Genomic DNA, 16,712 nt, shown 5'->3' with positions numbered 1-16,712 from the left:
AAAAAAGAAATCTTGTGTTCAAAGTCTCAAAGGACTACAATTGCATTTCACCTGGCAAGTCCTTCAATGTCGATGGCTTAATATAAATGACCTGCATCCCACAAAAACAGTAAGGATTCCAAGCCTCCACGACAGCAATTCAGTTAATAAACAAGTGAAGCAGACAGTACAGTGGGAAGCCAGAAGCTCCTCCTGTTGTCTATGACTAAGCAGGCACATAAGACATGGCACGGCCCACAAAGCTCCAAATATCCACTATTGGACTCCCTGTGAAGGTCTGTGGACCTCGGGTGACAAAAAAAGTAGGACCTGGGAGCTGTTTAAGAAAACATTAGTTTCCAGGACATTGTTCTCAAATCACATTTTTGCCACGTTTAGTTCAACGTCCTATGTTTTAAAAGATGGAAGTCAGCCAATTAGGCTATATTTGTTATCTGGCGTGCATCAGGGAGGAGTCAAGCTGGAATGGGCTTCAGCAGCAACTCGCTCAGCATGCAAGCTGTGCAGAGAGTCGCTGCCTGGGCTGAGAGAGACGTAGTGCACAGCCTCAGCTGCCATCATTTACACATGTTGCTGAATAAGCTGCACAGTCAAGGACAGGCAGAGAGGTGTTCTTAGTGAAAATATGTAATTTCAAAACTTCAATTTTAAGTGCCAGTGACAGAGGACTTATAAACAACCAAGCAACCCTCAGTTTTATCAAGGTTTAACAGGTGAAGCTTCTAATCCCTGTGTTTGGGAGGCTGAGGCATGTGGAGTGCCATGGGTTTTAGACTATACTATCTAAAAAACATTCTTCAATTTCACCCCATCTTGACTTAATCTTTATCTTTATATGCTTCCCTGAACTGGGTTAAGCTTGCTAAGGCATGAGGCCTGATAACATATTTGTCACACCTAACAATATTTTGCAATTTGTTCCCAAATGTGTCAAGTTTTATATTTTAAGATGGCCTCACCAGAGCTGGTGTGTGCTATGGTGTGTGGTGTGTGCCACATCTGGGAAAGCTGTCTGCTTCAGTACCTTCGCATACTATTCAAGGTTACAGGAGAAGGGCTGTGAATTGACTGCAAACAGCATCACCTGGTTTGGAAATCTTCTTACGATTCTGCTTGAAGATCGGTCCTCCTCTCCCATGACGCTACTCAACATTTTAAAGCCACAATTTATATACAGTCACCCGGGGAAGGTCACAAAATTAATAAATCATCTTCAAATATTCATTTAAAAATACACAAAGTCACAAAACTGGGCTTAGTGCCAAAGTATTTTTCGTACCATTTCAAACCTCAGCCCTAAAGATCTGACACAATGAAAGTAACATTTGGGCCATAATAATGGGGATGCCTACCTCTTCTCTGCTGCTGCCACATTTACTGAGTCCAATATGTTTTTCACAGTGTCTAGTATCTGTTTAGCTCTGACAGTGTGCTGTTCAAACTTTGTTTTCACTGCTGACTGCGAGATACACTCCTGCGAGGGGCCCAAGCCATAACACATTACTGCAATTCCATCCAAACACTTTCAGGAATTCAAACACAAAACTTGCTGGTTGTAATTTAAACCAAAACCAAAAGGAAAATGGAAAAAAATTGCATGATGAAATACAACTTAAAATTACAAAGATTAAGCAAACTGAAGAACTTAAAAGTAAGAAGAGCTGTAACAGCAAGTTTGTATTTTTGTGCATCTTCACAGTAATGTGCAGGGGGCTGACTACAAAACAATTACAACAAAAAAAGAAACTAACAAATGGCACTATTCTCAGGGTCACAGATGTCCCACGAGAAACACCTATTTGACTTTTTCCATTTACCTTGTTTTAATCATGTTTGTAATATATAACCAAATAAAGTCTGAGTTGTTAGAATTCTTTGTGGTGTTGTTTTAGAGTTCTTATTTTAAAATGATTTATATAACGTGATAATATACCTAAGGTTACTGAAAAGAATATCTAAGGAGTAATATATGAGCAGTTAAAATTATCATTAACATTTTAAAATACACATAGAAAGCCACTTGCAGCTATCTCAAAGACCATGAGAGTGCAGCACAGACAGCGCCAGGCCTGAAGGACACTGAGCTTGACTGTCTCCCCTTCACAGCAGACGTAGCTAGAATCAGCCAGTGTCTCCCAACAAATAGACCGCTCCCCTTCCTTTCTTCCTCTTTTTTTGTTGGAGTGAGTGAGTGAGAGAGAGAGAGAGAGAGAGAGAGAGAGAGAGAGAGAGAGAGAACATGTGTGTGTTTTGAAGTTTTGAAATAGGTTTCGCTCTCTAGCGTCCAACTCACAGCAATCCCCTGCTACCCAAGTGCTGTGGTTATAGGTATGCATGACTATTTCTGGTTCTTTGAGTTTGTTTTTAGATACAGAGTTTTATACATAACCTAGACTCCATATAACTCAGGCTGGCCTTAAAATGAAATGGAAAGCACATGCCACTACACCATGTCAATAGTGTGTTTTGTTTCTTGTAACTCGCATATGTCAGAATGCATCACATATACCAATGGATACATTGGATTTGTAAAATTTTGTTTCAATTTTTAACATGTGTAATATATGTCATACTTTTTTTTTTTAATGATTCATCATCAAAAGTTAACAAAGGGGCTGGAGAGATGGCTCAGCGGTTAAGAGCACTGCCTGCTCTTCCAAAGGTCCTGAGTTCAATTCCCAGCAACCACATGGTGGCTCACAACCATCTGTAATGAGGTCTGGTGCCCTCTTCTGGCCTGCAGGCATACAAGCAGACAGAATACTGTATAAATAATAAATAAATATAAAAAAAGTTAACAAAAACTGTTACAACTAACCTCATTTAATTTTTACTTCCAAGAAAGTAAAATTCTACAATGATAAAATATTTCAAAACTCAAAGTAGTTAGAAAAAAAACCACATGGTCTTTGAACAATGCAAGAAACACTAGTCCACACGGTGTCAGCATCAACAAGTAAAACTTGCTTATAGGAAATGTTCTGACTTTCTATTTCTATTTGGGCCATACAATACTCCTGCACTACTAAGAATCACTGGGAATGTCAGATAGATAGATAGATAGATAGATAGATAGATAGATAGATAGATAGATAGATAGATAGGTAGGTAGGTAGGTAGGTAGGTAGGTAGGTAGGTAGGTAGGTAGGTAGGTAGATAGATAGATAGATAGATAGATAGATAGATAGATAGATAGATAGATAGATAGATAGATAGATATGCAAGCACATGTGTGTGTGCGTGCATGTGTGCATATGATACTAATTGTGGTCATGACTTTCTGAAACTGACTATTGTTCTTCTGTCAATACTGACAGAAGCTTTCAAGCTTCAATCCTCCAGCTGCATGAGTTACACCAGAGTAATCTGTATGGCCCATGCTTACTGAATGTGCTATTCACAACCTCATAAGGCTGTCTCACTCAGGAAAAACCTAACTTTTTGCTGTGTAGCTATTTCTTCAGTATTTTCTTTGAGGTATGGAAAGCAGAACAATTCTTCTTTTAGGATTGTAATGACAGTCCATCCCTCCCCAGTTACCTTTCTTTTTTCTTCCCCCGTACCTTTCTCATGAAGCTCCCTGAAGCATCACTCATTCTTACTAACCTACTGACAGCAAGTTGCCTACCCCTGTTCTATGAGTTTGAAGCAGAGGCTCTGAGACACACCCTTCACTAGAACCTGTGATCATTACCCACCTCTGAGATTTTTAAATGATCCAACTAAGCTTTGATTTTATTTTACATAACTACCTTGTAAATGTGCCAAATAAATATCTATAAAATTATAACAAAAGCAGAAAAACAATTTTAAGAGAAAAAAGTTAAAAGCAATGTTCCTCGATGAAGTCGATCTAGATGTCAGTAATGAAGATCCAGCGCAGAGAAGACAGCACAGTGCGAGAGCTGGACTAGACAGAGTGAAGGGACTCAACGTCGCCAGCGGGGGAGGTACAGATTCAGTTATGAGCAAGCACAAGGAAGAAAAGAAGCCTTTCCACCGAGGGTATCCACAATGAGGGGTTCTAGTCATCTACCGGGTCTGAAGGCGCACAGTGAGAAAGTCCTTACACACTCTGAACTAACGAATTTTTGCTGGGAGCATGAAAGTGAAATTTGCAGAGTTACATTATCAGAAACTATTGTACCTTTGTACCAGGTTAAAAAATACTGATCAAACTACTCTCAATTCCATCTTGTCAGAACATGTTATATAGACTTTCAAATTTAAAAACTGAGAACCAAAATGAAAAGCACAGATCAATCTGTTTTCTGATTTCTTGTTAACATCTAAAGAAGTCAATTTATTAATAATGCACAGTCACAAACACCCAAGAATTTCAATATTTCAGTATGTTTTAAACTCAGAGTTAAAAAGACAGGATGAATTTACCTCTTCCCTGGATGTAACATTCATGGAGATATGCACGTATTTTTTAATACATGCACATGCGTGCACACACACACAAGTTTAAAAAAGCAGTCTCACTAAACTGTCCAGAATAGCCCTGAAATCATCCTGACTCAGTCTCCCAAGTAGCTTAGACAACAGCCATGTACCCAGCTTTCTTCTTGTACCTTAATGGGCAAACATCCATCACGTCACTACCAAAAGCAGGCTTGGAGTCACACCTTTGGTCTCCAGGACTTGGAAGGCTATAGTGGGAGGACCAGTAAGACCCAAGCATTCAAGACCAACTTAACATAGAGACCTTGACTCAAAATTAAAAAAACACATCAACACTTGTCTTTTAAGAAAAGCCAGCAAGGTCTACATAACAAGTTCCAGGCCAGCCAGAGCTGCATGGGAAACCCTGCCTAGAAAGAAAAGCAGTTGATATTAATTCCTTTTTTAAATACATGTCTTCACCTGCCTTTCTCTCACCAAATAAAAGATTAGGGAATAATAAACTTTTCATTTAAAAAGTTTGGCTTGGTACACTCATCATTTATGTGCTCTACTAGTGCCAGGACAGGCTCCAAAGCCACAGAGAAACCCTGTCTCGAAAAACCAAAAAAAAAAAAAAAAAATTTATGTGCTCTATTAAGGCAATTAGTCCTTATAGGGAATAATTATGGACAGCAGTTTTCTAATTCTACAGTCTTTGTTCACTTGCAATTGAGAAGGTGATAGGAAATCAAGCAGAACTATACTAAGCAGGCTGTGTAAGGACTTAGAATGTCAACATCCAAACAATGTTTCATTCAAATACAGAATAAGTTTTAAGTTTTTGGGGAAAAAAAAACAACAAATGCCTTCAACCCAAGATCAATTTCCCTCTGTGCTGGCTAGGGTTTTTTGTTAACTACTACCCAGCAACCATCATCTGTCCCAACAGAAATTAGTCTGCTCTTGCTCCACAGGCATGAACACAAGAAATAACCACTCACTGCACAACATAAGCAATACTAGACCACTTTTCATTTATAAACACAAATAGAATACACCTTTCTCAATTCTTACAGGTCATCCTTTCTGCAGGGCCTTCATTTCTTCAAACCTTTCTTGTTTCACTTGCTGCTGTCAGGACCACACTTAATAACAGTAGAGGTTACTGACAAAGGTAGACAATTAAGATTATAGTCCCTCTCCAACCAGTGCCGTATATAAGCCAGTAGTAATGAAATTCCTACCTCAAAAGTTTGTTCAAAATTCTGAAACTCTTGTAATCTTGCCTGAAATCCTTCGGCCAGTGCCCCACCTGTAACACAGGCAAAGAGTTTGATTTTTGTTTTTTGAGACAAGGTCTTACTACGCAGATGTACTACTACCTTGAACTTGTGGCAATCCTCCTTTTTCAGCTTCCAAAGAATGTACGTTACAGGCATGAGCCATCATGCCTGACTTAGGCAAAGATTTTTAAATCTAGTATAATAACCTTCCTTTACTTATGACACAAATGTTCCAAAAAATCATAGCTGCTGTAAACTATAAAATATGAAACCTTCTATTATACTACGTGAGTTAATTTGCTTTCTTTCTATTGTTGTGCTAAAACACCATAATCAAAAATAACTTGGGGAGTAAACATGGCTTGCTTTTTCCCATCACAGTTCATCGTGAGGTTAAGCCAGGGCAGGAACCAAAGCAGATGCCAAAGAATAATGCCACTGACTGGTTTGCTCTCCAAGGCTTGCTCAGCTGTCTTTCTTATATTACCCAGGACAATCTGCCTGGGCTGGCACTGCTCACAGTGGGCTGGCCCTCTCTCAGTCACTAATCAAGAAAATGCACCACAGACATGCCCAATGGTCAATCTGATAGAGGCATTGTTTCATTAAACTTTTCCTTTTCCCAAATGATCTTAGCTTGTGTCAAATTGACAGAAATCTAACCGGGACACTATGTTCTATCATCTACACACATACAGTTAATGCCCTTTTTATCTTAAGAAAGCATTTAGTAAGCCAGGCAGTGGTGGCGCACGCCTTTAATCCCAGCACTTGGGAGGCAGAGGCAGGTGGATCTCTGTGAGTTCGAGACCAGGCTGGTCTATAAGAGCTAGTTCCAGGACAGGCTCCAAAACCACAGAGAAACCCTGTCTTGAAAAACCAAAAAAAAAAAAGCATTTAGTATGCACTGAGGTCATATCTTTTGAAGTTAGAGGTACAATAGCGTATTAACACAAATTTCTTTTTGCATCTTCACAGTTTCACAGATTGGTTCTTACTGTAGAATCATAACAAACTTTATTAAGTCAAGCATTTCACCTTTTCACCTAAAGGAAGCACTTTGTGATCATCACTGGGTTTGACTAAACTGCCTGCATCAGTGGGCATGCTTTATTTGGGCTATCTTCAGCACAATAAAGGTTCTCTAGCACAACCATGCAAGTAACATGCTGGCTTATTAAGACAGATGGGTACTGAACAAAAGGAAGCCTCCTGCTGCATGGGATGATGAGAGAGCTCACCACACTACTCTTTTTACTTTGTTGTTGTTTTTGTTTGTTTGTTTCAAGACAGGTTTTCTCTGTGTTACAGTCCTAGCTGTCCTGGAACTAGCTCCTGTAGACCAGGCTGGCCTCGAACTCAGAGATCGGCCTGCCTCTGCCTCTCGAGTGCTGGGATTAAAGGCGTGTGCCATCACCGCCTGGCTACCACACAACTCTTGACAGCGTGATTTAACACTTGCCATATAATATTACTGCACCACAGCTGAGCACAGTCACAGGTAGCAGGAGACAAGATTTCCAGTATGCTACTGTTTAGTTATGACCTACATTTATATTTAAGAAGGAAACCATAATTACTACATACCACCTTCTGGCATCCCCTGGGCTTTATGTTTTCGGGAGTTGAGAACTTCCTTGGCTGAAACAAAAAAGATCCGATTCCGAGCTTCCAAAGGACTCACAACTTTGAGCTCTTCTACCAAGAAGTGAAGGCATCTATCCATGTGCTGTCTGCGCACCTGCAAGTAGCACAGGAATTTTGACAATTTAAACAAAACAGAAATAATAACAACCTTCAACCACAGGCCTATACTAAATTTCAGGTATAATAACTGTCATGCTTTGAATGAGAAATATCCGACATAGGCTTGGGAATTTAAATTATTGTACTCAGTTGGTGGCCTTGTTTGTTTTTGTTTTTGTTTTGTTTTGTTTTTCGAGACAGGGTTTCTCTGTGGTTTTGGAACCTGTCCTGGAACTAGCTCTTGTAGACCAGGCTGGTCTCGAACTCACAGAGATCCGCCTGCCTCTGCCTCCCAAGTGCTGGGATTAAAGGCGTGCGCCACCACCGCCCAGCGGTGGCCTTGTTTGACAGACAAAGTGTCATAGGGCTTTGAAAAGTTAAGGCCTCTCCCCACTTCCAGTTTGTTCTCTCTACTTTAATGCCTGCAGTTCAAGATCTGAACCTTTAGCTTCTGCTCTAGTTGCCATGACTATAGCTTGCCTCCCCACCATAATAGACTTTTATAAACTTTCTTCTATAAGCTGTCATGGTCATACTCTCACAATGATACATATGAAGTCTGATTTTGATAGCAGGAAATCTCTACTTAATAATCTTCCTTCTGAACATCAAATATTACTCAAATATTATAAAACATCACAAACGAGTTTAAATACCTACCTAACTGTATGGGACAATGTAATCAATTTTATATTCAGGGCATAATAAAAATAATATGTACATTAACAGTAGTGGGCAGAAGTGGGTTAACATTTTTAGTTTTACTCTGCTTATTTTCTTTCTTTTTTTTTTCAAAATATTTATTTATTTACTTATTATGTATACAATATTCTGTTTGTGTATATGCCTGCAGGCCAGAAGAGGGCACCAGACCTCATTACAGATGGTTGTGAGCCACCATGTGGTTGCTGGGAATTGAACTCAGGACCTTTGGAAGAGCAGGCAATGCTCTTAACCACTGAGCCATCTCTCCAGCCCCACTCTGCTTATTTTCTACACTGTCATCCGTGGGGCTGTTAATACCTTTGAAATCAGAAAAGAAGTACTACAATACGAATAGAAAATAAAGCTATCGTCTTCATTTTAAATAAAAACATAACAGCCTATTTTTCTTAAGAACATGGAAACTGGGACTAGAGAAATGGCTCAACATTTAAGAGCCCCTGTTGCTCTTTCAAAAGGTCATAGTTCCAGTCCCAACAACCATCTCAAAAAGCAAAGCAAGAAACCAAAACAGAAAAAAGCCAGAGTCACAAGAAGCTCTGGGAGTCAGGCAGGCTCAGTTACTTCATCTGCGTTCTGATACAGGTATTGTGAAAATCCACCGAGTCAAGCACTAAATGATTCGGGTAGGCATTTTCTGTTACACATTCTATACTTCAATAAAAGTTAAACATGGGGCTAGAGAGACGACTAAATGACTGAGAATATAATTGCTCTTCCACAAGGCAGCTCACAACCGTCTGTACCTCCAGTTCTAGCAGATCCAAGGCCCTATTCTAGTCTCCTCTGGCATGGAAGGGGTGCATAAACATGGAAGGCAGGCAAAACACCCATGTGAAAAAAAAGTGAGACACGAAAAGAAGTCTCTAGTTCTGGGAAAAACTATAGCTTAGTGTACCAGATACCTGTCACAAACCCCTACAGGTTTTCTAAAATCATACTCTTATTTTTTTTCTTTTAATTTTTCAGACAGGCTAGCCTCAAACTTACAGCTCATATTGATTTTGACTTCCTGATCCTTTTGCCCCCACCTCCCAAGTCAGGCATTAGATAAGAGTGTGTATCATGACAACCAGCTATATTCATATTATTTCAACAATCACAGAATAACTTCTCGAGATGTCCTCTGAGGTCGATTGTTTTCTCAGATAACAATGTACACAACTATAGTTCAAAATAGGGGTGAAACTTACATCCTCCATATATTCCGGCTCTGAGGCAGAAGCATCCCAACGATTGTTCAGAATGAAAATGTTTGGTTTGGAGAGCCGCTCATTCACCTTATGGAAAAAATGTTTCTCCTGAAAAATATCAAGAACAACATTTCAACAAGCACTTTGTATTTACACTTATAATGAAAACCCTCAGACATAAAGTCTGAATCATTTAAAGCACAGTGATTAGCAATCACTAAGACCCTTGTGAACACTCATCTTGCCCTTGGAAATCAAAACACAAACCCAGTGGCAAGGGTTCCTGCTCTTGCCAGGTCTCTCTTGAGATTCAACCAACACTCACCAGTCTGTATGTATAGGACAGAAAGTGACTGACTGATAATAGCCCCAGAAGTTAAAAGTCACTTCAAATCATTTTTCAGAGTTAGCTAAGCTGATGGTTGTGGTAGGGGCACACCTTCAATCCAAGGTAGAGACAAGCAGATCTCTGTGAGTTTGAGGCCAGCCTGCTCTACACTGTTAGCTCCAGACAAGCCAGAGATACATAGTGAGATCCTGCCTCGAAAACAAACCAACAAATAAATTTGGCTGAGTTCACTGGCATACTTGTAGAAACTCAAATAACAAAGCAAATATCATATAAACTGCTTCTTGGTCTTTTGGATAAGTTCAAGCGAAGATCACTATATAAATACTGTAAAGTAATTGTTGTGTCTGTTCACAGCAAGATGCCATAGATAGTTGAAAATAGGAACGGCTCCACAAAGAAAATAATAGGTACTAATAATGGGTTTAGACATGCTGCTAACAGGGTCTTTCATAATCCAGGCTGGCCCTGAACTCATTATATATCAAAGATGGCATTAAATATCTCATTCTCCTGCTTCTATATACAAGATTACAGACATGTGACTACAGCCAGCTTAACAGGTATTTCTGAAAGAGGAAAAGCTCAGAAGTGGACAAACTGTAAGAAAAGAATAGCATCAATAGGACTAGGGATTTTGCTCAGAGACAGTGTTTGCCTAACACATGCACAACCCTGAGTTTGATTGCTAGCACAAAAGAGAACCAATGAGACTAGCATAATCAGAGGCACCAAAGTCAGACTGAGGCTGAGCCATCTGCTCATCTGTGGGAGTAAAGCCCTCAGTTAATGTATACTGTTTGACATAGGCCTCTGACACACAGGAAAATGGCAAAGCCTTTCTATGGTTCACACTGGGATGCTGACAGTGTGTGCAGAAATGACCACAGTAGCTTTCTCCCTGCAGATATTTACAGGCTAAAGACTGCTCCCCCACAAAGACCGCTCCCACTAAATCTGCCCCTTGTTTATGATACCCCTGCTCCCTTATCCATCTGTAATAGCCCCATATCCTGGCTCAGCTGTAGGCAACAACCCTGCCTCTCTGTTGCACACATATAACAGACACACTGAGCACCTAGGGGCTGTGGTTTCTCCATCAGATAATTCGGTCCTCCCAATCCCACTCTTTCTGTGTGTTTCCATCTGTTTGCCTTTTCTTCACTACTCTGTCACTTCTAGTCAGGTCTGTCCCTAGAAGCTGTAAAAGGACTTGGCACTTAGCCATCACCAAACCATGATGATCCTGTACAACATCTCAAACACTTGTGGAGCTTCTCACAGAACGGGGATACAAGCTGTCCAGTATGACAACAGAAGCCAGGTATTTGTGATAGTAAGACCGTACTGGTGACACCTTGGCTACAATGGTACTCAGTCATTCCTACACTTCCGGTGAATAACCTTTTCAATGGCACACTACTGTTTGCATACTAGATATCTAAACTCTGAAAGCTTGTCTGGACTGAATCTGGTCAATAAGAATAAAGAACCTTCCAAGCCAGGTTGGATGAACGTGAACCTACATCAAGTTGGAAAAGGAGGAGAACTTGAAAAGTTTTGCTGGATGCCTGACAGGGAAGCAGGAGGAGGGATGGCTTGAATTTTTTTTTTTAAAAAGACTCCTAAGTAAACATCTCAACAACCTTGGCACCATGTTCTTCCAGTCTAACACACACACACAGGGTGACTGTCAGTCTCATGCTTGAATCACCCTAAACCCACAAACACTAGAAGCTAAAGTCACTGAGCCCTAGATTGTTCCTGAAACCAGGCAATACTACAGGAGACCAGCAACAGCCCTCTAGTCCTAGGGAAAGTAGGCCCTCAGTGAACTTCTAGCTCATCACCAGGACTGCCTCTCTCTTTACAGAATTAAAGTGAACGCCATCCAAGCACAGCAGTAAGAATAAATCCTACCGTGTTCATCAGTGTGGATTCTGAGTTTGCAACCAAAACAAAGACATCAGCATCGAGGCAGAACTTATCAATCCAGCTGTCCAGCTCTGTGGTAACATCTGTTCCTGGGCTAATGACAAGGAAGCAAACACTGTGTCATATGATGTTTGTTAAAAAGCAAAACTTGGGTTACAGATTAAAACAAACAAGCAAAAAACATTTTCTATCATTTCAAGTCCAAAAGGGAGACATTCTCTCAGCCATCAAGCAGTTGTTTAGAAAATTTTAATTCAATGTTTTTGACAAAACAAGCAATCTTTTACATTTTAAATTTTAAAGTTTTATGCTGGAAAATCTGGGGGGAAAGTACCAATAATAGTCTAGATTAATATCAATAAATTGTTCCAATCAGCTATATCCAGTATAGCTTAGAGATGAAAATGCTCAGAAGTTCACCCAAACAAAAACCCTCTGGGATCAGGCATGGTGGCGCACACCTTTAACCCCAGCACTCCGAAAGAAAAGCAGGTGGATCTCTGTGAGTTCAAGGCTAGCCTGGTCTATATAAGAGACTCTGTGTCTCAAAAAAGGGAGGGGGGAATCATCAAATTGTTCATTGAAGAAACAAAAACATAACAAAAATGTTTGAATCCTTTGAATACTATAGTTAAGAAAAATAATCAACCAATGTGCACTACGTCATCAAGCACTAGTAAGATGATCTTAAAATACATCATGGGACCTGCTGCTATAGCTCAGGGCAGAATACCTGCATGGTAAGCACAAGGTCCTTGGTTCAAGCCCCAATGCCACAAACTAAAGTAAAATTTAAAACACATAAAAATGCATATTAGTAAAAGCAATGGAAAATTCTAAAATCATTCAGTTACCTTCAGAGCATACAAACCTCCTAGACTTTCCAAGTTAAAAAAAAAGGGGGGGGGGAGTAAACCACCAGGACTCACCTCTGCACTTCCTAATCGCAGGGCACCAGGACTCACCTCTGCACTTACTAACCGCAGGGCACCAGGACTCACCTCTGCACTTACTAACCGCAGGGCACCAGGACTCACCTCTGAACTTCCTAACTGCAGACACTCTGTGGCCAGCAGTTCATGCTCCTGGGGGCTGCTGCTCTTGCCATACCTTCCCTACCATGATGAACTCCAGCATCCAACCGAGAACAAACCACTACTCCCTCACACTGCTTCTTGTCAGGAATCAGATCACAGCAGTGTGATAAGTAGCCTTATTCTACCAAGTAAACCAAGAGAAAACACAATTTGTATGTAAATTTACCTGTCTACTAAAACCAGGTCATCTCTCAGGAGGGCACATTTTGCTTTGGGCCAAAATACATGCACAAGGCAGCCAGCTTTCAAGTCTTTGTCCATATGGAGAGCATGTGCAAGCTGATTAACTGTCTAAAGTGAGAAGGAAAAAGAGGTTCAATAAAAATTAAAGATACTATGGTTTGGCACATCCATTTTAACCCAAGCTAGCGCTAAACGCGGCCCAGGTTGGTCTTGATCTCACTACCCTCTCTCTGCCTCATCAGTGCTGGGACTTACAGGTGTGACCACTAAGTCCAGCTGAATAGCACCCATTTTTGCAAAGCTGAACTTCAAATGGTTTGAAATAAAACCACCTGACCAATTGAGAAATGAGGGTTTTTTTTAAAAACACATATATTTAAATGGATATAGGTATTCTGCTTGCATGTGGATCTGTGTATTGTGTGCATGTCCGCTGCCTTCAGAGGTCAGAATGGGGCATCAGATCCCCTGGAACCGGAATTACAGGTGGTAGTGAACTGTTATATATATGGGTACTGGGAATGAAACACTGGTCCTCTGCAAGAGGAGGCAGTGCTCTTAACCACTGAGTCATCCATCTCTCCAGCCTGAGAAACCAGGGTTTTAAAATAACCAAATACGGGAAAAAAAATTTCCCCTTTGAAAGTTCACTCATACCACCTATAAAGCAATCAGGGTTTGGAAAGATAAACACTTAACAAAGAGGACACTAGCGACAGAGCCCAATGGGACTACTAAGTAATGCTGTTTATTGTAAAGGATGAGTTATGGATCTGGTGTTTCTGCAAATTTGTACTTTCTGGTTCTTCTAAAATGAAAGTGACTGCTTAGTTGTAAAGGGGAAAATCATTTAGAAGAAGTGATACTAAAATCAGTTTAAATGCCCCACTGAAGTAAGGGAGGTCGATTCAAATATGTCTAGCCCATGGGCTGGAGAAATGGCCCAGTGGTTAAGAGCACTGCCTGCTCTTCCAAAGGTCCTGAGTTCAATTCCCAGCAACCACATGGTGGCTCATAACCATCTGTAATGAGATCTGGTGCCCTCTTCTGGCCTGTAGGCAAATCGCTGAGAATACTGTATACATAATAAATAAATAAATAAATCTTTAAATATGTCTAGCCCAGACTGGCCCCAAACTCATGGCTACCCTCAGGCCTCAGCTTCCTGAGTGTAGGAATACAGATGTGAAGCACCACACTCAAATTTGTGAGGCAAAGCCTGTCTTTCAAGATGTTTTTTCCTTATCAGGCAGTAATTCACAAAAACCTTGAAATCCTTGTCATTTAAATCCCAAACCAGCTGTGTGGTGGTGCAAGCCTTTAATCCCAGCACTCGGGAGGCAGAGGCAGGCGGATCTCTGTGAGTTCGAGACCAGCTTGGTCTACAGAGCTAGTTCCAGGACAGGCTCCAAAGCCACAGAGAAACCCTGTCTCAAAAAAGCAAAAAAAAAAAAAAAAAAAATCCCAAACCATTTCTATTTCTCAAGATAACTTCTCAGGTATATTAACTTATGAAACCAATGTACATATGTAACATTAGCTCATATATATGTAAAATAAGCAACACAAGGAACTTAAAGCAAAATTAGAACAATTAATTTTCTAAGGACACAGCACACACACCACCATAGCTGTGGCTGGGAATACGGCTCCACTGTACAGTGCCTGCCCAGCCCATGCTCTGTCAGCACTGCATCAACAGAACGTGATGGCACATGCTCTGTAACTGTGGCACTGGGGATGTAGCAAGGCCATACTTGCATACCCAGTTAAGGCCAGCTTAGACTACACGTGACCCTGCCTTAAACTAAAATAAAAAGGCAGAGGTTGGAAAGATGGCTCCGAGGTTAAGAACATTAGTTGCTCCTCCAGAGGACTTGGGTTTGGTTCCTAGGATACACACATCCACTCCAATCCCAGGATATCTAAGTCCTCTTCTGACTTCAACAGGCAATGTATCCATGTGATACACAGATATACACACAGACAAAAACACCCATACACCCCCACAAAAAATAAGGAAATAGAGAAATATCTACTTTTCAAATGTACTCAAAGTCTGAAATGAAGCTGAAGTAATATTCTACAGAGACAATGTTAGATACTTTTGTTAATTTGGGTTTTTTTAGTTTATTTTTTATGTGCATGGGTGTTTAGTAAACATGTTTATCTATGTACCACTTGCATGTTTAGTGCTCACCAAGGTCAGGAGAGGATGCCAGGTCCCCAGAAAATGGAGTTACAGGTGTTCTGATTCACCATGTATGTGCTAAGAATTGACCATGGGTCCCTTGGAAGGACAGCCAGTGATATTAACCACGGAACCACCTCTTCAAGCTCCTATTTATTTGGTTTTGTTGTTGTTGTTTGTTGTTTTTCGAGACAAGGTTTCTCTGTATCTTTGGGGCCTGTCCTGGAACTAGCTAACTCTTATAGACCAGGCTGGCCTCAAACTCACAGAGATCCACCTGCCTCTACCGCCCAAGTGCTGGGATTAAAGTGTACACCACCACTGCTCAGCTTACTTGTTTTTAATATGGCTTGCTTTAATAAATGCTTTGATAGATGGATAAGCCTATATAGCAATCTTAGTACAGGATTTATAAAATTAAAATCCTAAAGGCTGGGCAGTGGCTCAGTGAGCACTTCCAAACGTAAGTCCCCTGGGGTAGGACCCTATCACTACAAACAAACAAAAAATGAGGGAAATGAAATGCAGGGCTAGAGGGATGGCTCAGCAGCTAAGAGTGGGTATTGCTCCGGCAGAAGACCTGAGTTTGGTTGGCAGCACCCACACTAGTCTCACGACTGCTTTTAACTCCAGCTGTCTTCTGGCCTCCTCCAACACTAACTCATGTGTACACCTCCCCCCATTACTACCACCACTGACATTTCTGAGTATGCATGTAGACGGTTGGGCAGGCTCACACACGCACATGTGCACATACACACATACACACACTAAAACAAAATTGATGGCACAGCAGTTTAGAGCACTTGTTTCTGCATTTGGTTCCCAGCACCCACATGGTGGCTAACAACCATCTGCAACTCCAGTTTCAGGGCATCTGACACCCTCTTCTGACCTCCACAGGTACCAGGCACATAAACTGTACACAGACATGCATGCAGGCAAAACACTCTTACATATAAAACTTTCTAAAAAAAATTTTAAACTGTAGAAAATAAAATATCACAGCAAAGTGTTCCAAGACTTAAATGATTCAACACAAATAATTCAAATTCCAATTTGGCAAAAAGTCTTAATTACAAAGTAACAGTGGTGCCTGGGGTGGTCTGAACGAGAATGGGCCCACATTCATATTTGAGTGCTTGCTCTGCAGCTGGTGAACTATTTGGGAAGGATTAGAAGGCATGGATTGTTGGAGGAAGAATGTCACCAGAGGTGGGTTTCCAGTTAGCTCTCTGCCTCATAAGTGCAGATAAGATGTGAACTCCCAGCTACTGCTTTAGCACTACACCTGTCTGCCCACTGCCATGCTTCCTGCCATGATGGTCATGGAGTCCCTCTGAAACTTACAGTAACTCTTCTAAAATTGTCTTGATCACAGTGTTTTGCATGGCAATAGAAAACTAACTAAGAAATGCCCTAAATTGTATGTCAGAAGTTTGAAGGGTGTGGCCTAATACCAGCATTCAGGAGGCAGAGGACCTCTGTGAGTCAGAAGTAAGTTTGGTCTATACAAAAAATTTCAGCTCACGCCGGGCGGTGGTGGCGCACGCCTTTAATCCCAGCACTCGGGAGGCAGAGACAGGCGGATCTCTGTGAGTTCGAGACCAGCCTGGTCTACAG

At 40.9% G+C, this 16,712-nt stretch overlaps 1 protein-coding gene across 1 annotated transcript in view; it reads right to left on the bottom strand.

The window, feature by feature from the left end:
* Positions 1-16,712, bottom strand: part of Mfn1 (mitofusin 1) — a 41,892-nt gene that overhangs the window by 13,452 nt on the left and 11,728 nt on the right. The window contains exons 5-10 of the mRNA XM_005343764.2: positions 12,882-13,006; positions 11,604-11,712; positions 9,335-9,442; positions 7,260-7,413; positions 5,634-5,701; positions 1,353-1,474 (exon numbers count right to left, since the gene is read on the bottom strand). Coding sequence (XP_005343821.1) covers positions 1,353-1,474; positions 5,634-5,701; positions 7,260-7,413; positions 9,335-9,442; positions 11,604-11,712; positions 12,882-13,006 — 686 coding nt within the window. The remainder of the gene's footprint in view (positions 1-1,352; positions 1,475-5,633; positions 5,702-7,259; positions 7,414-9,334; positions 9,443-11,603; positions 11,713-12,881; positions 13,007-16,712) is intronic.

This window comes from Microtus ochrogaster, chromosome 1 (assembly GCF_000317375.1).
Source record: "Microtus ochrogaster isolate Prairie Vole_2 chromosome 1, MicOch1.0, whole genome shotgun sequence".
In the NCBI taxonomy this organism is placed as follows: Eukaryota; Metazoa; Chordata; class Mammalia; order Rodentia; family Cricetidae; genus Microtus; species Microtus ochrogaster.
The sequence above is the reverse complement of the archived record's forward strand: the minus strand, read 5'-3'. Positions and strand labels throughout refer to the sequence as shown.